The sequence below is a fragment of the Rhinolophus ferrumequinum genome, chromosome 11, assembly GCF_004115265.2.
Source record: "Rhinolophus ferrumequinum isolate MPI-CBG mRhiFer1 chromosome 11, mRhiFer1_v1.p, whole genome shotgun sequence".
Lineage (NCBI taxonomy): Eukaryota > Metazoa > Chordata > Mammalia > Chiroptera > Rhinolophidae > Rhinolophus > Rhinolophus ferrumequinum.
This window is the reverse complement of record NC_046294.1, coordinates 36,011,687-36,034,778: the sequence shown is the minus strand read 5'-3', so window position 1 is coordinate 36,034,778 and position 23,092 is coordinate 36,011,687. Positions and strand designations below refer to the sequence as shown.

Sequence of the window (23,092 nt, the reverse complement as noted above, 5' to 3'; positions counted from 1 at the left end):
TAGAACGCTCTTCCGTGCACCCTATATTTCCCTAGTGGTTTCTTACCCATCCCTTCAACCTCTGCACTTGTCACTTCCTCCAACCCCAAGACTTGTTGTTAAAGGCCCATCAAATGCTCTGTGCATTCCTCCTGAAGCCCTTGTCACCGCATATAGGTAAGTATTTGCTTGTATGGTTATTTGATAAATGTCAGTACCCCCTGCCAGGTGGCTGTTTCTGCTCACTCTGTACTCAGTGCCCTACACAGGCCTGGCATAAGGAGTAAATATTTGTTGGAGGGTGAGCAGGTGGGCAGTCAACTATAGTCCCACCTGGGCTGTGTCCACTGCCTTCCCTGAGCTGTCCTTCTCTTGGGGTTATCTTTTTATTCCCTTCTCCCCAAACACACACACACGCACGCACACGCATACCTTTCTGGGAGTCAGGACCCCTGACTTGATGCAAAACCACAACGGAGCACTGGAAATTTCCCAGTGGATTTCTAGTGGACACAACATGGATCTTGGAGCTTCAGTTTTCTCATCTGCCAAATGGGGGCAATCAAGACGGTCCTACTGGTGGCCCAGCTGTTGTGTGTGTGTGTGTGTGTGTTATTCATACAGGATTCAAAATGTGAAGTTGTCTTGTAAACTGCAAACAGCTGTACCCGGTATTATAGTAATGGGAAGACTAAAATTTTCCTCTCAGGGCTACCTGGATGGATGTGAATGAGATTTGCAAAGGGAAGCCCTGGAGCATAGTGGTTTTAGAGTAAGAGCGACCTGGTTTCAAATTCTGCCTTCACTTCTGAGCTTTGTGGGTTTTGGGGTTTTTTGCACATGCCTTAATCACTCTAAACCTCAATTTTCTTATTTGCAAAATGGAGGTAACGACACCTTCCTTAAAGAAGTTTTTAAAGATAAATGAAATCATGTGGTAATGGTGGTCATTGTTACTTGATAGCAAACGACAGTGAGGCTCAACAAAGCTAAATACTCCTGCCTCTGAGGGGTTTGTGAGGATTGAAAAGGGTAAAGCATACAATACATTTAGCCATGCACAGTGAGTGTTCAACAAAATCAGGCTCTGAACCAGGCCAGGGAGGGTGATGGAAGCTGGAGGAGGCCTGGCCTGCAGGAGGGATGTCCCAAGGGTGGGTCCTGCGGCCCATCTACAGGTGTGGGTAGAGCTGTCACAGGGAAGAAGAGGAGCAGGTGTATTCTGGTGACTCCAGAGGGCACCACTGACATCTCCAGGAGAAAGGGGCAGGGAGGTTGATTTAAACAAGAAATAAAGGCAAGTCTCTAGAGCTGTCCAAAGACAGAACAAGTGGCCTCGGGAGTTCACCCTTGCTGGCAGTCACCAACAGAAACATCTGCCTTGGGGTAACCCCAGAGGGGATTATTGAACTGTCCCTTTGAGAGGCCTATACGTCCTGTATAGGATGCCTTCCTACTCACTTTCTGACCCGGGAGTCTTAGTCACATATTTCTTATTCCAATGTATGGTAGAAAAAGATTTGAGGCACATGAGACACACCTACGACAAAATTCTTAGGAAAAAACAAGAGTATAATGAAGAGAAGAAATAGCGATACCCCAAAACCAAGTAAAGGATTAGTCCAGAATCAAACACCAAATTTAGCCGAGCTCCCTGGTAGTCAGAACAAAGGAGGAAATAGGAAGGGCTCTATAACTCATCAGACAAGTACACCAGGAGATACACACAATTCTAAACCCTTAACTAGCAGAGCAGTTTCCTGTGTGAATACGGGTATTCCTCAGAGTTTAAGATGCTAATGGGAGAGGGTGTTTGTTACCTGGTCTCCACGAGAGAGTGGGTGTTAGTCCCTGATGGGACCTTCTGGGGCCCTGACACCCAGACTTCCTGGCCTGTGGGACTGTAGGGGCATCCTGGGACAGCACAGCGACTACAGCAATCCGGGTCTGACAAAGGTTGTAACCAAGCTGGGGCAGCCGGGGCCAGCTCACAGGGCACAGCCAGGCCAAACTGTGCTATGGACATCTTGCCCAGAGACTTAGAGGGGCCTGTGGGAAGCCCGAAGTCTCGGTCTTCAAAGCAGGATAGGACTAATGGTGCCACTGAGAACCTGAGACCTTGGGCAAGATTCTTCACTTCTCTAAACCTCAGACTCCTCGTCTGAAAAGCAGTGCTAACACTGTGAGGTGTGGTCAAAAACTACGGTGAGTGTTTAAATAAAATTAAAAAATTATTACAGTAAAAGACACATTGCCATTAACGCCCCTCAAAATACTCCCCCTCGCTTCGAACACACTTATCCCATCATTCTTGCCACTTTCTGAAGCAGTTCTGGAAGTCCTCTTTCGTGAGTGTCTTTAGTTGCGCTCTCGTGGCCACCTCAATGTCCTGAATCGATTAAAAATGTTTACCTTTCATGGTCATTTTGACTTTGGGAAAGAGCCAGAAGTCGCACAGTGCCAGATCTGGTGAAGAAGCTGGATGAGGACACACTGTAATGTTTTTATGTGACAGAAATTGCTGTACCAGAAGTGATGTGTGACACGACACAGAGCCTTTCCATTGTGATCACAAAATACAGTAAATGCTGCTGCCGAGTGCCATCCAATGGAAAGGCAGTGATCTTAATACAGAAGCAGTGCATTGAACCTTAGTAACAGTGTGTGACAGGTTTCGACTTGTTCAGTGCAGTCAGTTGGGTGTGAGCTACGGTTGAGAGAAGATGTGTTTTAAAGTGTGCTGTCAATCATCCTCCATCATGACAACACTCCATGTCACACATCACTTCTGGTATAGGGCAATTTCTGTCAAATAAAAACATGATGATGTTTCCTCATCTACTTTATTCACTGGATTTGGCACCATGGACTTCTGGCTCTTCCCCAAAGTCAAAATGATTCAGGACATCTAGGCAGCACAACTTAGATACTCACGAACGAGGACTTCCAGAACTGCTTCAGAAAGTGTCAAGAACCATGTGTGTTTGTAGCGAGGGAGAGTATTTTGAGGGCAATTAGTGACAATGTGTCTTTTATACTGTAATAATTATTTTTTAAATTTTATTGGATAACAGTGCATATTTTCCAGGACCTATCAGCTCCAAGTCAAGTTGTTGTCCTTCAATCTAGTTGTGGAAGGCGCAGCTCAGCTCCCCAAGTCCAGTTGCCGTTTGCAATCAATCTAGTTGCAGGGGGCACAGTCCACCATCCCATGTGGAAATCGAACCAGCAACCTTGTTAAGAGCACGCGCTCTAACCAACTGAGCCATCTGGCCGCCCACTGGCAGCTCAGTGGCAGATCAGCCCAAGTTGTTGTCTTCAATCTAGTTGTGGAGGGCGCAGCTCAATGGTCCATGTGGAATTCAACTGTCAACCTCGTTGTTAAGAGCACGGTACTCTAACCAACTGAGCTAACCGGCTGCCCTGTAATAAATTTTTTAAATTTAAACGTTCACCGTAGCTATTGATCATGCCTCATAGAACTTACCTAACTGGGCTGGCATGAGGTTTCAATGAGACCATGCATGGAGAGCGCAGGAAGCAGGGCCCACTCAAGACCAGGAAGCTGCCGGCATTAATCCTCCATCTCGCTACCAGCGTTAGGCTGGAAAGCCATGAACTCTGGCTCACACCCCACTCATCGTGTGACCTTGGGTGTCCTTTCCCACTGAGCCTCATTTCCTCCCAGCCCCCAGGCAGGGGCTCACGTGGGAAACCCTGTGGAAGTGGGAATGTTAAGTCACCTTCCCCTGAGGCGTGTGTCGCTCACGGCTGGAGGCCACAGTGCCTGGTCTTGGGCACGGCCTCGTCTTGGGCTGTGGAAACAGGAAACAGGCTCTGAAGGCCGTGTCACCGGCTCTCACGAGGCTGTCATTTGCTCCTGGTCTACTGTTAGCAAGTGGTAGCAGGACCAGAATAAATTAGGGGGAAAAACTGAATCTAAACACATTTTCCTTTCAGCTATTGCTGCGGCTCCTTGCATCTCCCCACCCCCATAATTTGGGGAACAAAACAAAAATGCTGTGTTTGAATTTTTGTGGAGGGAAGCTTTGGCCCAACTCCTAGAATACTGGTGTGCAAGGGAACTGGCAGTCTTGGGGTTTCTCCCTGCCCCAGAATTCTGGCCTGGATCTGGGAAAGCCCGACATACCTTGCCTTTTCCTCCAGATACCTCAATAACGTCTTCCTTCCTAGAGTTTGTTATTACAGTTCCCAGTTTAAGAATGAAGGGACTTAGTCTCCAAGAGGTTACTTGCCTGCAGTAATAAGCCAGTGGCAGAGGTGGGATTTTAACTTGGGTCTCTGAAGCCAAGTCCAGGACTCTTCTCCTTCCAGCATGTTGCCTGTTTTCCCAGCCTCTAATGTGGTCTCAGGCTGATGAGGTTCATTGCACACCAGAGCTGCCTGGCCCTGGGTCTCACCTGGCTTTGTGGATCCCAAATGCCAGGATGGGGCTGGCGGCATCAGAGCCACTGAGGGCACAAATTAAAGGTAAATTTCTGGTCCCACCCACAACGACTGAACCCCAGTGTGTGGCTGTGGGGCCAAGGCCTCTACATTTGTATCTCCACTCACTCTCTCTCCCCCAGCACCCTCTGCTGCTATCCTCTCCATCACGCAAGCCTCTGCCTGCTCCTGCCTCCTTCGTGTCCCACCAAATTCCTCAGGGAGGCCTTCTTACTCCCTTCCACCCTTCCTGAGGATCTGGGCTTGGTCCCTACCAAGTTCTCCTTGTTGCTAAATCCAGAGACTTCTCTTCTGACCCAATCCCACTGGATCTTTCAGAAGCTGTCCCTCAGGGAGCAGCCCACCCCTTGTTCTCCAGGGCCAGGGCTGGCCTCATTGGGCAGACTGGTCACTGCTGCTCAGCCAGTCCTGCTCAGCCTGCAGGAACGTGGGCTCAGCCCCACTCATGCCACGTGGGCTGAGCAGGGGCAAGGGGTAGCTCTCTGAAAGGCAGTCGTGCTGTTTAGTGATGTGGGGGCATATCCTACCGTCTCCCAGCTCAGCGGTTCCCATTCCACGACTGTAAGAGTCCAGGCTTTTCTACGTCTGAGACGCTGTGAGCCTGAGCGCTCTGAAGTGACGGGAAAGGACTGGGTGTGGAGGACCCACTGAGAGTCAGAGTGGGAGGTTCGTGTGGGGACTGGAACAATGTGTTTGCATACCTCCTTACTTTCTATATATTATTTCATTTCATCATCACAACCACCTGGGAAGCAGGGACTGTTACCCCGCCTCCTCCTTCTCGAGGAATAAAGTCTCAGAAAGAGGCAGTGACTTGTCCAAAGTCACCAGCCAAGCCAGGCCCCAAACTCGGGACCTCAAGGTCCTGCCACTTGCCCTCTACCTGCTGCCTTTGTTCGCAAGAGGGGCTGGAGCTGCTTTTGACCGGGGATCTAGGAGTGTGGGGAGCAGAGAGGCCTGGGAGGGCATTTGAAGCAAAGGCTCAGAGGCCTCAGTGATGAAAGCCGCATGCTGGAGCCCAGGGCTCGATGATGTTTCAGGAGACACTGGTTCTCTCCTTTCTGCTCTACCTGAGAGCAACGTGACCTTGCGACCTTGCGTGGGTCCCTTTCTTTGCTGTGCCTCCATTTCTCCATTCCTGCCACAGGGGCAGCTTTTGGACCAAAAACCTCTGAGGGTCTCCTCCGTCGTGGTGTCTGGGTTTCTAATGAGCCTGTGTTCACGGGGCCAAGGTGCCGTCGAGTTAAGGCGTGCCATGAGGTCAATAACCGCATGTTGGGAAGACGGGGACCGTTTCAGGCTGTGTACATTGTATGACATATTTTCATTTCTACAATGTGACACAAATGCACATCTTAGAATGAAAGCAACATGGAAACCTGTGCCACCTGACAAGTTGCCAGCCTGGCTAGCTGTTGGGGCAGCCCTTTCTGGCTCTGAGCTAGGTCTGGGGTCATGACAATGAACTCAGCGAAGCAGGTTTTCGTCTCCCTGGGAGGCTGGGCTCCCTGAGGGCCTCGCAACTGCCTTTCCCGGCCGTGGTTCCCCCACTGCCCACACTGGATCCCAGGACCGAGAGTCAGTGTGGCGGGACAAGGGGATTCGGGTCTGGGCACAGCCCTGCCTCCCGCTGGCCTTCCCCTGGGCTGGCTTGGTGGCCTTTGCCCCACTCCCATCCTGTCTATCCTCTTTCTTTCCCGTGGGAAAGCGGGCACGCCCCCAGGCTAGGATGTGAGTGGCCATCTCTGGTACAGAAAAGGGCCATAGCCCTGGGCGGGTCTCAACTCAGAGAACACATGTCCAGAGTGCCTGGCCAGACCATGATTCCCCTAGGAGGTGGCCCATACATGCGTGCACACGCGCACACACACCACCCCACACATGTCCTTATACGTACACGCACATTTCTACCACCTGCATGAACCACGTACACTACGCACAGTGGCCATTTACACAAGCGTCGTGCACGTGCCGGGAGTCCGATCACAAACAGATGACATGCCTTCACCATGTCTATACACCTGCGCCACATTTACACACTGCCTCCCTCTTCCCGCCAGCACTCTCCCAGCACAGACTTTCCCAGACAGGCGCCCACACAGCCATGTTCCCTGCACACACTCTCACACCCTCCCGCTCCCACCCTTTATGTAGCACTATGGGGAGCTTCTCCCACCCACTGCTCCCTGAGCTGAGTGCCAAGAGGGGAGGATTCAAGAGACGGGCTGGGACCCAGGACACAGACGCCCGGATGGAGTGCTCAGGACCCAGCCAGGCCTCTCAGAATTGATGGTGGGGCATTATTGATGGGCCAAAAAAGGGACTGGACCCAAAGAGTCTCCTTTCCGCTGGCCACGCCTCGCAGCCCTCAGCCAGCCCCGCACGCTGGGGGCACGCCCAACCCAAGGAAGTGCAGATGAGTCTAATGCAGTTTCCAAACTCAACTGACTATTTATTTAGACCAATTGGCCATCCCGCCTGCTCTGCATCATTGACTCCACATGGATTAACTCAAATGCTGCACACACCCACTGGGCAGATTTAATTAGGCAGAAAAACTGACCTGAAGCCTCTGGGGGCCTGGGACCTGGACACCAGCCAGGGCTCCCCTGATTAGCCCCACAGCCTGAAACCTTTCCGGGTCTCCAAATCCTCAGAAGGGACCAAGTCCAACCCTCACTTTCGGATGATGAAACTGAGGCCCAGAGAGGGGAAGTAACTTGCCAAGGTCACACAGCAAGTGAGCTGCTAGACCAGAATGTTGGTCCCTGCACCATGTTACAACCGTTGCCTTGTTCCTGGAACGCCAAACTGTAAGAACACAGATCCCCACGGGTAACCCCTGAACAGTTCTGGAAAGCAAGTACAATTTTCGAAAGATGACTGTAGCATAAATAATTTATAAGTGAAAGTCATAGCACATATTGGTCATTTTAATAGATAGTAAATTGCCTTTCTGATTTATGGTTTCAGGGGTGGGGTTATGATAAAAATAACTTAGTGATTTATAAAACATCATCTTAAGTCAACAGATCGTTAGTAGGTTTGTCTGACTTTACAGCCAACAGCCTCACCATCCTGGTTACCATAGAAATGGGATGCCTCGGTCCGTTGCCATGGCTACCACTTTCCAGAACACAATTGGCGGGTCTCTCACGGTTTGTGATTTGGTTCTGGGGGGAAAAAAAAACGAGAAACTACCAGCTTGGGTTTATGCTGCATTATCAGGAGATCTCGCTTATGTTGTCTTGAAATTTCAAAGGGTGATCGCTGAGGTGGCCAGGCAGGGTGACAATTATCCCTGAGTGGCTGGGCACAGCTCCCTTTGTGCCCCACTGCCATCAGCTAACAGCCCAGGAGGGACTGGCTTCACAGCTGGCCTATATCCTGGCTGTGGGGGCACAGCTGCTGCGAGGATGGGCTGGAGAAAGGAGACAGGTCTGGTGGGTGGCAGGAAAGCAGGAAGCCTGTGGATGAGGGGCAGGCCCTCGGGACAGGAAATCCAGGGGCTGGCACTGTGAGCAGGGAGGCAGGCTGAGGGCCTCGGGGAAGACTGGAGAGGCAGACACTGAGTCAGTCACACCAGCGGGGGTGCGGTGGGCAGAGAAGGGGCCAGCTGAGCGGCAGTGGCGGGGCCATTGTATGCGCAGTGCTGGTGCTGTGTGGTGACCACTGCTGCATTGCCCGTGTGCTCTGACTGTATCCTTGCTAGTGCTGTGTGGGGGCTGGGCTGTGCACCCTGCAGAACAGCGCCGGGATGTTTATGCTGGATGCGCGGTGATACGTTTCAGTACGTTCCAGGGGCCCGTGTTCTCTGTGTATGTGTGGTCTGGACACTGCTGTAGTTTGTGTGGCCACACGCACAGTGTAATGGGGTAGGTGTGTACTCTGGGTAGCTGTGTGTGTCTGTGGCCTGTGGGTGAATGTTCCATGTCCTCTGGGTGACTGGGGATTGGGAGGCAGACAGCTCACATCGGGGGCAGTTCCTGCCCCTTGCCTGCAGCCCCTACACAGAGGGACAGCCCAGGGTTGCTGCAGAGGCAATTCCCAAGGCTCGCTGCTCCGTACCTTCCAGGCAGAGATCCCCTCCCTGCTGGGGGTCAGCTGATGCCAGGTCCTCCCGTGCCCTTACACTTTCTCCCTCCCTCTGGCTGAGCTTCTTGAGCAAGTTGAGGTCATCTCTCACCCTGCCCCCTCTGCGGGAAGGTGGGCCAGGTGAGGATGCAGGCTAGACCATCCAAGGCTGCTGGCAGCACTGATTTCCTGAGCGAGGTGGGGCTGCATCCCCACCTCCCCCTACCTGGACCACTGTAGCTCCAGGCACTAGCAAGTCCTGGGCGATGAGGCCCAAGAACCATTTAGGCTTGGCTGGTCTCCAGCGTGAGTCCAGGCACGCTGGCTCTCTCCCTCACTGGGGATGGGCATAGCCTACCCTTAGAGAATCTGGGTGTCGAGCTCCAAGAAGGACCATCCAGGCACGATCAGGCTCACCTCTCCAGGGTGCAGGGCTGTGTTGCTCGCCAGAAGAGCTATGGTCACTCTAGTAGGAGAAAGATCTTAGGTTCTGGAGCTAAACTTGGGTCCAAGGCACAGCTTCATCACTAACTTGCAACCCTTTGTGTAGTCCCTGAACCTCTCTGTCCTGGGGTTTCCTTTCCGGCATAATGAGGTGTGAGCCCCTATCTGAGCAGGTGGTATGAGGGTTAAAGGTGCAGAGGCAGTTTTAGCTTTGGTGACGTCCTCCTCTCTCCTTCCTGCGTTCAGCTTTCCTAAGGATGGACAGAAGGGAGCCGGGGACGCGCTGGATAGGAGCTCTCGCTTTGGCTATGTGCGTGGCGGACCTGCTAGCTTGCAGACTTAGGAGAATGCAGTGGTCGGAACAAGCCAGGGGCACCTTCCTCCACAGCCCTCCCAAGGGCCCACTTGGACCGGATGTTGCTGGGCTCTGCCTGTGACAAAGCATCAGGCCTGCCGGCAGCAAAGGCCAAAAGCAAGGCATCAGGGAGCCCGGGCCGGAGGCCTGGCTTCCACCTCTCATGGCTCCCCTGGGGGAGAAGTCCTAGTGTCTGGCTCGAGGCCTGGCTGCTGCTGCCTACCCCTCACCCCCACTCTTTAGACACTGGGGCCTGGAGAGGAAAAAATCTAGACAGGATATCCATTGATAGGTGAGAACCAAGGATTTTTTATACCCTAATTTTATAAGACCTGACCTATTTCTGGGCCTCAGTTTCCCCTTCGGACCTGTCCTGAGAGGAGTAAATGGGAGGAGAGCTCTAGGGGCTTGTGGGGGCACCTACGAGTGAGAAGGCTCATAACACATCATTACCCCATCTGGACTGTTCCCCTGAGCCTCCCCTGAGCACTAAGCAGCCAGCGTTGGAGACAAGCTCACTGCCTCCCAGGGGGGGAATTTAGAGGCTCATTGGGAGTTCCCTTCATTTGCGGCCTCCTAAGGGCCTCAAGCTGCCAAGGGGAGCCTCACCTGGACAAGGTGCCCCAGGAGAAGGGCTCCTCAGTGGGGCACTGAAGAGAGATTGGCAGGAACACTCTCTAGTGGAAGGAATGGCAGGTGTGAAGACACAGGCATGGGGCATCAGAAATGAATGGCAGAGAGTGGCATGTGGCAGAAATGTTGGGTACCTGTAAGGAAATCACTGAGGCACATGTGCCAGGCTGAGGAGTTCAGGCTTTTCTCTGTTGGCAGCATAGTCAGGTGGCCTGGGCAGAACTGGGATTCCAGCGGGTTGCTTCCTTTGGTAGCTGTGTGAACACTAGACTAGTGGCCGACACTGAAGCCTAAAAAACCTGTTAGCTTTGATGGCAGTGGCCCTGTTGAGAGAAAGTCACATATAAGCAGAGAGGACAAAGGAGGGCAGGTACCTCCCATCATTGCCCAGGTCTGGGAGCCCAGGGGTGCAGTGGGTCCTGCCTCTTGGTCTTCCTCTGTCACAAAGGCCAGGGCAGGGGGTGTGACGGGGGCATGATCTGCCCATGGGAAGTCTGGCTGTAAATGCCAAGCTCCAAGAAGGGGCCCTCCAGAGGGAATCGAGGGCCAAATGCCAGGCAAACAGGGATATGTTTTAAGCAACAAGAGCTTTGGCAACTCTGGTGATGGAAAGAGCTGGATAAACAGATTGGAAGTGGTAGCCTCTTTCTGCGGCTTCCACTTTGCTTTCCTGCTCTACTTCTCTGGTGACTCAGGTCAGCAGAGCTGAACCCTTACAGAGCTGTTTCTGAAGCTGGAAGACGTGGTTTACGTCCCTGCTCTGCCCCCCCTTGTCCAAACCTCACCCCCTTCACAGGACTCATGGGGCTCACCTTTGCAGTCCACTGAATTGTACTCATCTCTGTGTGTCCTTGGGTGGGGGCTCCCTGAGAGCTGGGCTGGGGCCTCATTCCCCTCTGTGCTAGGCTTAACCTGGTGCTTGGTGAGGAAGGGAAGAGAGGGAGGAAAGGTGAGAGGGAAGGGGGAGGAAGAGAAGGAGAGAGGGACGGAGGGGAGGGCGTCGGGGGGGAGGGAAGGAGAAGATGGATAGGTAGATGATGGATGGGTGGATTGAAGGAAGGATTCGTAGGAATCACAACTGATAGTAGTCTAGGATAAAATTTTTGAAACTCGCTCAATGCTGTAAAGCCTGTAGGGCCATTAGCATACTGCAATGACTGGCTTGGGCAGCTCTCTTCCTGGTTCTGGGCCTCAGGCTTCCCATCTGTAGCCTGTAGTGTCTTGGACCAGATAATCCTAAAGGCTACTCTTACACTGACATTCTGAAATGCTGACTTTTCCCCTCTCCTTCTTCTCCCCTTCCCCCAACACCGAATGTGGCTTGGGTGGTCCACATAGTTCTTGGTTTCTAGATCCCTTCCAGGTTGGGTGCCAGTTCCCCTAGCCATGGTCAACCCAAACAGAGCTGTTCTGGGGCCCCAGTGCTGCCTCCCGCAACCAGGTGGGCAGGGGCATCAATGCAAACGAAAGAAATTGCTAGAAGCAGCATGGCTGCCTCCTGCTTCAGATACAGGGTGAGACTGTGGCAGTCCTTCAAGTTATCTATGAGGGCAGCTCTGTAGACCAAAGGTGCCACGTGTTCCAGACTGTAGCCCAGGGCTGCCTCCCGGGAAATGGCCGTGTTCTGGCCGTGGCCTACCTTGGCCAAGCTGGGAGAAGGGGAGCCCAGAGGGAAGGAGAGCAGCAAGAACATGCAGGCAGGTATGACCAGCTGGGTCCCTGGAAGAGCGCTGAGTGGCCAGGGGTCCATCTGCCCAGGGCAGTGCCAAGGGAAGCCGTGGTGCGTTAGAGTTCCGGGGGGACCCAACTGGAGGCTAGAAGAAGAGACCTTGCCTGGAATTCGGTCTGAGGAGGAGGGTTTGAAACTCAGACAGCTGTTTTATTCTCTTTCCTTGGGTTCCCATATCTTCTGGGGGCTTAAGAAACCCAAGGGATCTCCATCACCACCAAACCAAACCAAAAGGTCTCCTGAACCTTCCTCCAGGGAGCGCAGGGCCAGAGCGCAGGTTCTGGGCAGGCTGGGTTATTCCCACCATTTCCTTCTCACTGGTGGGGTCTGAGAGGAGCACAGACCCACCTATGTTTGGAAAGCCCAGCAGCCCAACAGCTTCTTCCTTCCTCCCCCCACACCCATATCCTGGGGCTGGCAGGAGAGGAGGAGAGGAGCAGACGCATGGTTTATGGTGCCTTTGAAGATACCTGGTCCAATTTTCCTCCTGATGCCAGAACCCGCAACAGCGTGTCTCTGACAAATGACCAGTTAGCCTCTATTTGAATACCTCCAAGGATGGGGCTCTCACTTTCAGGTTAGTTATGTGAGTCCCTAGGAAGACAGAGCAGATAAAAATGTCTACGGCCCTGAGGTGCTACACATCTTCTCCAGTTCTAGATAGGAACCTGAAAGAGACCCGATGAGTGAGGTACAGATCCATGAAAAAGAGTGTAATAGACGGGAGTACAAAGGAAGATGGGAGATGTGGCCTTGGAGGGGCCTGCTTCCACCATTCCCGCCCCTTCTCACTTTTCTGCCAACTTTAGCCCCAGCAGACTAGGTCACTTTCATTAGTCACTAAATGCTTTCACCAGTGCCCTGCACCCCCTCCAAATCAGTGGCTTAACACAACAGAAGTTTATTTCCCACTCACGCAATAGTTTAATGAGAGTATTTAGTGGTCTTTCTTCTCAGGGATGGAGGCTCCTTCTTTCTGGTGGCCCTGCTGGCCCCTAGGGCTTCAGCATTTGCAAGGAACTGGGAGGGGAGAAAGAACATGGAGAGTGAGAAGGAAGGTGTTTTTTTGTTTCTTTGTTTAACAGGACTTTATTGGGGAACAGTGTGTACTTCCGGGACTTTTCCAAGTCAAATTGTTGTCCTTTCAGTCTTAGCTGTGGAGGGTGTAGCTCAGCTCCAGGTCTAGTTGCCGTTGTTAGTTGCAGGGGACGCAACCCACCATCCCTTGCGGGAGTTGAGGAGTCGAACTGGCAACCTTGTGGTTGAGAGCCCGCGCTCCAACCAACTGAGCCATCTGGCCACCCAGGAGCTCAGCAGGAGCTCAGCGGCAGCTCATTGACTTCATTCTAGTTGCGGAGGGCGCAGCTCACTGGCCCATGTGGGAATCTAACTGGCAGCCCCGTTGCCCAGAGCTTGCGCTCTAACAAACTGAGCCACCCGTATGCCCCGAGAAGGAAGGTTTTATGAGCCAGGCCTAGCTTTAATGCACATTCCTTTTGTGCCCTGTCCACCGGCCTGAACTCAGTCACATGACCCCACCTAACCCCACGGGAGGCTGGGAAATGTAGTCTAGCTGCATCTAGGAGGAAAGGAACTGTGTTTGTGAAAACAAAGCAATCTCTGCCACAACCCCTTAGCTCCCCAAGCTTCTTTATCCTGTGCCTTGAGCAGGGAAAGGTGGCCTGTCAGCTTGGCCCCATGTTGGAGGGGTCATCGTGCAGGCGTCTTCCCCTGGCCTGGCCTCTGACTGCACCCAACACAAAGGCGCCCCAGGTTTCTCTACTTTAGGTGGGAGGGCGTCCCCTCTGACACTGTGTGTTTCTCCCCCACAGTATGTGGCCTTTGCCTCCCTCTTCTTCATCCTGGTCTCCATCACCACCTTCTGCCTGGAGACCCATGAGCGCTTCAACCCTATTGTGAACAAGACGGAAATCGAGAATGTTCGGAATGGCACGCAAGTGCGCTACTACCGGGAAGCAGAGACGGAGGCCTTTCTCACCTACATCGAGGGTGTCTGCGTGGTCTGGTTCACCTTCGAGTTCCTCATGCGTGTCATCTTCTGCCCCAACAAGGTAGAGTTCATCAAGAACTCGCTCAACATCATTGACTTTGTGGCCATCCTGCCCTTCTACCTGGAGGTGGGCCTAAGCGGCCTGTCCTCGAAGGCCGCCAAGGACGTCCTGGGCTTCCTGCGCGTGGTGCGCTTCGTGCGGATCCTGCGCATCTTCAAGCTCACGCGCCACTTTGTGGGCCTGCGGGTCCTGGGCCACACCCTGCGCGCCAGCACCAACGAGTTCTTACTGCTCATCATCTTCCTGGCCCTGGGCGTCCTGATCTTCGCCACCATGATCTACTACGCCGAGAGGATAGGGGCACAGCCCAATGACCCCAGCGCCAGTGAGCACACCCACTTTAAGAACATCCCCATCGGCTTCTGGTGGGCCGTGGTCACCATGACGACGCTGGGCTACGGAGACATGTACCCGCAGACGTGGTCCGGCATGCTGGTGGGGGCGCTGTGTGCGCTGGCGGGCGTGCTGACCATCGCCATGCCCGTGCCCGTCATCGTGAACAATTTCGGGATGTATTACTCCTTAGCCATGGCTAAGCAGAAACTACCAAAGAAAAAAAAGAAGCATATTCCGCGGCCACCGCAGCTGGGATCTCCCAATTATTGTAAATCTGTCGTAAACTCTCCACACCACAGTACTCAGAGTGACACATGCCCGCTGGCCCAGGAAGAAATTTTAGAAATTAACAGAGCAGGTAGGAAACCTCTTAGAGGCATGTCGATCTGACCTTTCACCTCCGCCCCCTGTAGCGATGATTCCAGATTCACTCAGACTGCTTCCTTAGTTCCGTGGGCGACCCGGGACCCCGCACTCAGTCTCGAGGTGTGGAGCCTGGGGGCCCAGGGAGATGCTGGGCAGCCAAATTCGTGAGGCGAAAGCCAGCGAGAGGAACCTCACTGGTGGCCCTGGGTAAGGAGGTTGACGCGCTGGTCTCGTGAGGTTCTGAAGAGACGCCATGGCCCGTGAGGTTGCTGAGGACTCTCTTAGCAGGAGCCCCGGGGAGCTGCTGCTCGGTGGGCAGGATCCAGCGGGAGTCTCTGACTCAGGCCACTGACCTGGTGTCTGGGCGGGGCGGGGGTGGGTGTGATTTGGAAATGGCAGACAGCTTCTGGTTTGGTCTTTACACAGCTCCCTTCAGGCTGTGCAGATGGTATGAATGGTGCAAGGGATCTGGCAGGAGGGTCCCTGCAAAGGCAGTAGCAAAGATTCTCACCCCCAACAGAGCCTGTCTCTACAGCTGAGTAGCATTTCTGCGCTGATTCCAGCTGCCTAGCTCCAGGTGTGTGTCCCAGGAGACGCCGCTGGCCCTCCGTAATAAGCTTACTTCCCCCATAGCATGCCGAACCAACTCATCTTCTACCACCACTCTAGAGTTTAGCATTTATCTTTAGGAACCTGTTGGAGTGACTCGAGCTTTCACGTTGTCTGTTTGGGTTGATGGTCGAGTGGGAGTTTCCAATGGCCTTTGATGGAAGTGGCTGGTGAGCGAAGGACTAGAGGGGGCCACCACCCTGGGCAGCTTAGACGAAAGCGCTCCAGACCAGCAACAACCTCCCACCGAGGGTTCTCTCCACGTCCGGCGGTAGGGACTGCAGCAGCAATACATGACACCCCAACCAGTGTACAACCACTTTCCCGTGAATTCGGTGGGGGTCGGGGAGGTGGGAGGGGGGCCATGAAACAATACTAGTCACCGTGGGATATATTCTAATATTCCATGGCTAGTGGTTCGTTATGGGACTCTCTCAGTTTTATGAGAACCTGCACATAGCACATAAAGTTGATCACGGGGCTCTGGTCCGAAGATATAAAGCCCATAGTCTACCTCTACCCATGGAATACCATCGACTTATTCTGTGGACACAGGGATTTCAAAGGAATGGATAATGCAGAGTAGAATACAGCACAGAGCTAAGAAGGAGCGTCAGGTGAGGGAGGCAGAGTGAGGGATAAGTAGCATTTAGTCTCCGAAGGACACCCCAGGTCCAGGGCTGGCAGAGGGGCTGCAGGCTAGCTCAGCCCTAGCTGAGCACGTTTCCCCCGTTTGAGTGGCCTCCCCCAGCGGATGATTGATTCTCTCCTGCTGATGCGCTCTCTGGCCCACCACGCCCATCCTGCTCCAGACCTGGCTTCGTCCCCTAGCTGTGCTGCCCAGAGCAGGACCTCCAAGGCCCAATTCTCTGCCCATGGGGGCTCTCCAGCCCCTTTTCCCGGCCCCATACCCCTCCCCCTTCCTGGGATTCCTCTAGGCACCTGAAAGGAACATGGTTCGTGTGCTGGGCTGAGCCAGGGGTCTCAGAGGCTGGATTAAGGATCCTGAGGTGAGGCTGGGCTCCCTGGCCCAGGCATGGCTCCTGCGCAGGGAGGCAGGCATGGGCTGGTGGAAAGCTCCTGCCCACCTGTCGGCTTTGGATTAGCTAGCTGTTTGAGCTCAGGAGCCACTGTCGCAGCCAAGAAAGCTCCTGGGGCTTGGGAAGAGGGTCTGGGCTGGCCTAGCCCCACGTCCACCCTGGGCCCCAGCAGGGCGAGCTCAGTCTGAGTGGCACCACCAGGGCGCTACTTGGCCCGTCCTGCACATCCTCCCCAACCCTGGGTCTTTCAGGATTGGTGCCCCAAGCATGGGTGCCGCAGGCCAGCCCCAGGGATCCCCAGACACTCCAGTCAGGCAGAGTCATCTGTACTCCTAGACAATGCCAGTATTCTCTGTGTGCTGAGGGCACCACACATACACGCTCGCGCACACACGCACATGCATGCATGCACACACACACACCGAGTGCAGACATGTGTGTTCTGACACGTACACCAGCGAGTCCTAGGGACAGCCCTTCTCCCATGCTGCAGCGGACCTGTACAACCCCTGCGCTCCTGTCGGATCCCCGCGAGCCCACAGCCTTGGCAGCCCTGCTCCTGGGGGCCTTGCTCTGCCGCCACATCTCAACAACCCAGAGCTCTGGCACGAGCACTTTCTGTGACTTAGGAGGTATTCTGGGCCCTCCCAAGCCGGATCCCGGATCCCCCTGCCTTCCTGCTCCTCACACTCGATCTTCACCCCCTGTTTAAGTACTCACTTACCCTGGCGGTGCTGTCCTGATATCCAGACCTGCCCATTTGGCTCTGAGACCTCCTCTGAGCCTCCTCCCTTACCAGAACACTCCTTCCTCCAAAGGCTGGTGTGCAAGACCTGGGTTATCTATTACGAAGAGAGAGGTGTGGTAAGGGAGGATGTGCAGGACGTGCATCTCTGCCTCTCTGAGTCCCTTCCCATTCTTCTGTTTTTCTGTTTGAAGCTATGCACCTAGGTGGGCACAGTGCTGGGGGTGTTTGTGAGTGAGTGGGGGAGGCCAGAGGCGAAGAAGGCAAACGTGGGTGGAGACAGGGCCTGCAGGAACTGAGGGAGGTGAGATGCAGCCCCCAAGGCCTTGGTAGCCGCCTTCCATCCCCAAGGCAGTCAAGTGGCCTCAATGAAACCTAAGGTTCTTCAGTTCCACTTTTAGAACCTGGGCTGGGGCCAAGTGCAACACGCTGGGCTCTGAGGGCACCTCCCCCACCAAGGCTGGACCCCCGGGATTCCGGCGAGGCAGCAGCACCTTCCCTCCCCTCCACCTCTGGTCTCTCCTGAAGCCTCAGGTCCGTGTGTCTGTGAAGGATGATCTGGTCTCCTCTGTACCATGACTGGCATGGCCTCCGTGTTGGGGGGATTTGTCCCGATTTGTAGGGCCTCACGGGGGTTGCCAGGAGGGCACCCCACATCATCAAGGGCTGCTTGGAGCTGATCACCCAGGAGAAGTTGCTCCTTTCCCAGAAAGGGGCTCCTTTACCCATCTGCAGTCAGGATGGGGGGGCAGACCACTTGCTCTGGACAGCTCGGAGTGCTCCCTCTGTCCTGCCATGTCCATTCACGTGTGTCTTGTCCATCTCTGCTCCTGTGATGTGGGTTAGTCCTCTGTGGTGTCAGGTCTGGGGCTGCAGGGTCCCGCCATAGGTGACCAGAGAGCTGGCATGGGGGAGGGATGGTGGCCAGACCCCATCCTGCCCACAGGTGCGCAGAACAGCAGTGAGGCCCCAGAGAAGACCCTGTCTGGGCCCCCTGGGAACTGCCACTGCAGCCTCTGGGTCATCTTTGGGGGGGGGGCGTAAGGGGTCTCCCCTGAGCAGCTGAGTCCAAAGTGCCCCTGGCCCCGGCTCTCCACCTTTCACCCGCGGGGTGCGGGGCTGCAGAGGGTGCTGGGAGTGGTGCTAGCCTGTGGGGCAGGGAGGGTGGTGCAGTCGGGGCAGAGGTGACTGGGCGGGGTGTGGGCAGGGCTCCTCTGCATGAGCTGACGGGATATAGGGCCAGGGTGGGCAGCTGGGTTCCTCAGTGGAGTCCACATGGCCCCCAGGGGGGCTGTGGGGACAGGGACAGAGAAATGAGCCACCTCTGAGGGCCAGGCCTGGGTGTTCTTTTCTGTGTTGTTCACATTCTCTCTTTTTCTTTCTCTCCAGTAATCATGTTTCTCTCTCTCTCTCTCTCTCCTCGTTTTGTTGCATGACTTGTGCCGGTTCTCGTGATTGTACTCTGCTCGTGTCTCTCACAGACTGTCCTCAGTTAGCTCGGGACTTTTTCCCTGAACCCCCAGCTGGGCAATCCCCTTGGGGGTAAACCCAAGGAAACACCCAGCAACCCCCACCCCACCACAGTCTGTGTGCCCCCCCGCCCCTCCCCGCCGTGCCCGCTGCTGGTCTGAACAGTAAGTACATCCTGGTGCCTGGAGACCAGGTGGAAAGCCAGTCCTGCTGGCTGAGGGCCCTGACACCGGGGTCTCCTTGCTCCAAAGTTTAAAAAAAAATGACCCTCTTGCGGACGCTCATCTATCTCAGCCCATTTCAAAGCCTGGAAACCATCTCCGTGAGACGCTGCCCATGCTGCCATTTCATCATTGCAAGCCCTCGGGTCTAGTGGGGGCTGAGGAGCCGTGGGCCAGGGGAGGAAAGGCTCCCCGCCTTCTGGGGAGCAGGGGGGAATCCAGGTTCCTGGTGGCCATCTCATCCAAAGGACGGGGTAGAGGCAGAAGGGGTGGAGTCTTGGCTGAGCTGACCCTCTGGCCTTTTTCAGCAGTGCCTCAGGTTGAGAGAGTCAGCCCCTCCTTGGTTTCTCTCCCTCCCAGCCTCCCCTCTGGAGCTGGGGAGGGAGAATGCTCCCTGTTTCTGAGAGCAGCCAAAACTGCAGACAAACCAGCAGCCCAGGGAGGCTGGCTCCTAAACACATGCACCTAGTCACACACCCTCGAAGTCATGGCTGAGAGAAGAAGCAGGCCGCGCAGAGTCCGGGGATCTCTCCAGGGAGGGAGAGGTGCACAGCTCACGTCCTCCAAGGGATCCTTATGGCTGCCCCCTGCCCCCTGCCCCTGCAGGGAAAACCAGCCCCAACCATGGGCCCTCTAAAGGGTGTGAGAGCTAGATACTCCAGGGGCACGGCACGGGGGGCAGATCCATTGGGTTGGGGCTCACTCAGAGTCAGAGGAGGGGTCCTAGCTTTGACCACCCCTGGGCAAGAACTGTAGGCTGTCGATGTGTCCACTGACAGACAATGGCCAACAGAGAGACAGCAGGGCCTGGCTCCCCTCCCACATGGAGACGCTGCCTGGTCGGACTTGCTGTTTTCCCATTGAGGAACATTTGTCCCGGTACAAGGGGCCCTGACTTCCCCACCGGCCCCCACATCCTCCTCCCACAGACTTCCTCTCCTCTCCCCAGCCACCTCCTCCTCAGCCCAGAGACCCTGGGAGAGAAGCCAGAGGCCAGCCAGAGTGGGAGGCAGGGCCGGGCGTGTCTGTGCCCACTTGTGTGCCCGCAGACACGCCCCACACGCTAGGCAGCCCTCAGACCCCAGGCAGGCCCCAGCCCCAGTTACGTGGTATCAGAGTTACCTTGGTAACTGGCCTTTCTGGCTCAGAGTAAATTGGGGAGTGAAGCCCCTGGGATTTGTCAAGAAACGCATTGTACGTGAAATGCTTTGCCATCTTGTATGACAGACTTTTTTTTTAAGTTCCAAAATTATGATGGGATTTTTTTTTTTGATTTGCTTTATGAATAAACCTGATTGGTCCATTTCTCTTTTGACTGACTGCCTCTTTGTAGTGACATGATGTGCACACGGGCTGGGATCCTGCCCATGGTCATGCAGAGCGTGTGCCCGTGGAGAAGGATCACCTCTGCGTGTAGTTACATGATGTAAGCGGCCACGGAAGAGGGTCAAATCGGGAGGAGATTGTCTCCAGCTTCCTCCCCCCACCCCCACTTTAGTCTTCCAGAGAGCCCCCCTTCCTGTGGCCCCGGCTGTGTGGGTGTCGGTCTTCCCTGGGGGCGCTCACCCTAGATGCAGCCTGTGAGAAAGCCGTGGTGCCCACGTGGGCAGTGAGTTGGCTCCACCCTGACCAGAAGTTTCTGCTCTGAGGGCAGAGAGTGTGGGGCCGGCTCAGTGGCCGAGAGTGATGGGTGGGGGCAGCGGCCAGACAGAACTACCTCTGCCAGCTCCAGAGGCTGCCATGGCGCGGCTCCTGGATTTGGGAGAGGGTAAGATCCCTGCTCTGGCCACACTTTGCCCCCCACACATACCCTGAATGTGCCCCCAGACCTCCCCCTAGGTTCCTTCTCAGGCTACCACAGAGGCCGACGTGTCTGCCCCACCTGAGTCCATCAGCTGCTGTTGTCTTTACACATCCATTTGCTCTGCTTTTCGGGCGATGCTGCCGAGAGGAGACGGAGGAATGGGGGCCCCTCCTAAGTCATGGCCCGCTGTCAGTGTCTCATGCATACGTCCCTGTTGTGCCTGTGCAAGCTGACCAGGCCCGCCTGGTGCCGAGCGGGGTGGAAGGCCCTGGCTTGATCTGTGTGGGGATCAGCGGACTGAGTGCTCAGCATAGACTGTGGTCAGATTGGGTCTGCGTGGGAGATGGGGGAGACCGTGTGGCCAGGCCTAGTCTGTACGGAGACTGAGGGCACTGATCAGATGGAGTCCGTATGGGGACAGAGGACACTGTGTGGCCAGGCCCGATCTATATGGGAGATGGGACATAGACAGTGACCAGGTTAAGTCTGTGTGGCGGATGGAACATAGAGTGACCAGGTTAACGTAAGTCCGTATGGGGACAGAGGACACTGTGTGGCCAGGCCTAGTCTGCATGGGGAGCAGGGATACAGAGGGACCAGATTGGATCTCATATGGGGGCGAGCAGGCTAAGGTATCAGATAGGGTGTGTGGGGGACAAGGTACAGGGAGCCATCAGACGGGAACTGCATGGGGAATGGGTGGAGTTGATAAATGGGGTCTGGATGGGGCAGGGAAGCCTGAGCCGGATACGCATGGGATGCAGCCAGGCTCCAGTTAGTAGCAGAGCGGGCAGGAAAGGCTCCCTCTCTCTACTGGAGTGTTTCTGCGTGTCTGTCTGTTTTCTCCCTGAGCTCTATGTCTGGCCCTCTGCCCATGTCTGCATCACACCATCCTGTCTCATCGGCCCCACCTTGGGCTCTGGGCCCGGCCCCTGGCACCTCGCTTGCTGGGCCCACCGACTCATCTTTTTGCAAACTTTGAGCAAACCCAGGAGCCCCTCCTTCACTGCACTGTGGCAGCCCGCAGGCCGCCTGAACGAGCTGGGGACCCCCAGCCTTGTGCCTCCCTCTATGGCCCGCTCGCTTTTCTGTCTTCAGAGATGGGCTGCCCTTTGCCAATGCCCCACCTCTGGCCTGTCACCCCCACTAAACAGTTTTCAGTGTCTCAATAGCTTCTGCTTATATGTTTGAAGATTCCAAACTGAATGGGGAGGTGGCGAAGGCCGCGCTGGCGAACGAAGACTGCCCCCACATAGACCAGGCCCTCACTCCCGATGAGGGCCTGCCCTTTACGCGCTCGGGCACCCGCGAGAGATACGGACCCTGCTTCCTCTTATCAACCGGGGAGTACGCGTGCCCACCTGGTGGAGGAATGAGAAAGGGTATGTAGAGGAGGCTGGGGCACTGCATCAGCTGGGCCGCCTGGCGCTCCTGCAGATGGGTGGGCGGGGTGGGGGGCGAGGGGTGCTGAGGGGCAGGCAGGCACACTGATGGGTGGCAGGGAGCAGAAGGAGCCCCCAGGGTCAGCCCCTGGAGGTCTGAGTCCCTCCCTTCCAAGTGGGATGTCAGGCTGGCAGAAGCTGAGGTCCAGGCAGCTGAGGGGTGGTATCTAACGGGTAGGAAGGGGCTTAGGGACAGGCCGTGACCCTAAGGCAGGGGGATACCGGGGATACCCAGGGATACGGGAAGAACCTCGAATACTCTAGGCTGTTCTGGCACTGGCAGGTCAGACCCAAAAGGCAAAGTGATCTCCCCCATCCCTTGGTGGAAGAGGGCAGTGGGGTGGGCCTGGCCTGCCCAGGACCCTGTGGGCTTAGCCACCCAAGATCCATGTTCTGAAGAGGCATCCTTTAAAGAGAATCCACAGACTCATGGCAGGGGAGGCATGAAGAGAGACGTGGCTTCAGGCCTTGGGGGTGAGGCCAGTGTCCTTGCAGAGGTAAGGTGTATACCTGTCAGAATATTACTAGTGGCAGATGGAGAATTTGCCAAGAGAAGGTGGTTATGCAGCCCCTTCCATCCCCAGAGACCATCAGCCAGGCCCCGGTGTGGTCAGTGCCCCCTAGTGGTGGGTGAGGGCTGAGCCCCACGGTGGCCTCTGCTCAAGGACTCCTACCAAACCCTTGTCTTAGGCTGACACCCTGGGGGAAAGGCTTTTACTGGAGCTTGACTGAGCATGAGCTGGGGAGAGGCTTCAGGCAAGGATGCAGAGCACCCTAGCTCGAGGCTCCGGGCATTGGCCTGGGCCTGGAAGGCGGAAAAGGCTGCCCTCGGCACAGCGGAGCAGCAGGGCAGCTGGTGCATGCCTGGGAGCACCTCCCGTGCTCACCTGGGATGCATGCTGACGGGTGAGCAGGTTGGGACAGAGTGATAGTTGGCTTTTTAGAGCAACAGTTGGTGTAGCCTGTGGCCACTCACAACTGCTCCAGTATTTGCAGTGGTTCAACAACGCACAAAGAGCAAATGCAGAATTCCAAGTAAAGGGCAAACCCAGAAGAGGAGAGGCAGACTACACTGAGATGGGGGAAGTCCTTTCAGTCACTGGTGCTTAGTGTGCCCACCTGATCCAGGCTGGTCCCTGCTTCCTTGCCCTGCTTGGAGGTCCCTTGGGCCCCAGGGCAACACAGCGCTTCCCGCATGGTGCTGCATGGCGGAGGGCTGCCAGCCTGGTGGGGGCAGGCCCCATCCGTGGCAACTTCCATGGATAGGCTGAATGCTCCCCTTCGCAACTGGCTTTTTCCCCGGGTG

General features: G+C 55.3%; 1 protein-coding gene across 2 annotated transcripts in view; it reads left to right on the top strand.

Annotated features, from left to right (window-relative positions):
* Nucleotides 1–23,092, top strand: part of KCNC1 (potassium voltage-gated channel subfamily C member 1) — a 44,076-nt gene that overhangs the window by 19,175 nt on the left and 1,809 nt on the right. Inside the window, exons 2-3 of one of the 2 annotated variants that reach the window (XM_033119417.1) lie at nucleotides 13,514–14,447; nucleotides 21,538–21,726. In XM_033119417.1, coding sequence (XP_032975308.1) covers nucleotides 13,514–14,447; nucleotides 21,538–21,726 — 1,123 coding nt within the window. Of the gene's footprint in view, nucleotides 1–13,513; nucleotides 14,448–18,330; nucleotides 19,848–21,537; nucleotides 21,727–23,092 lie in introns of those variants that run through there. The other variant, XM_033119418.1, reaches the window with a different exon arrangement.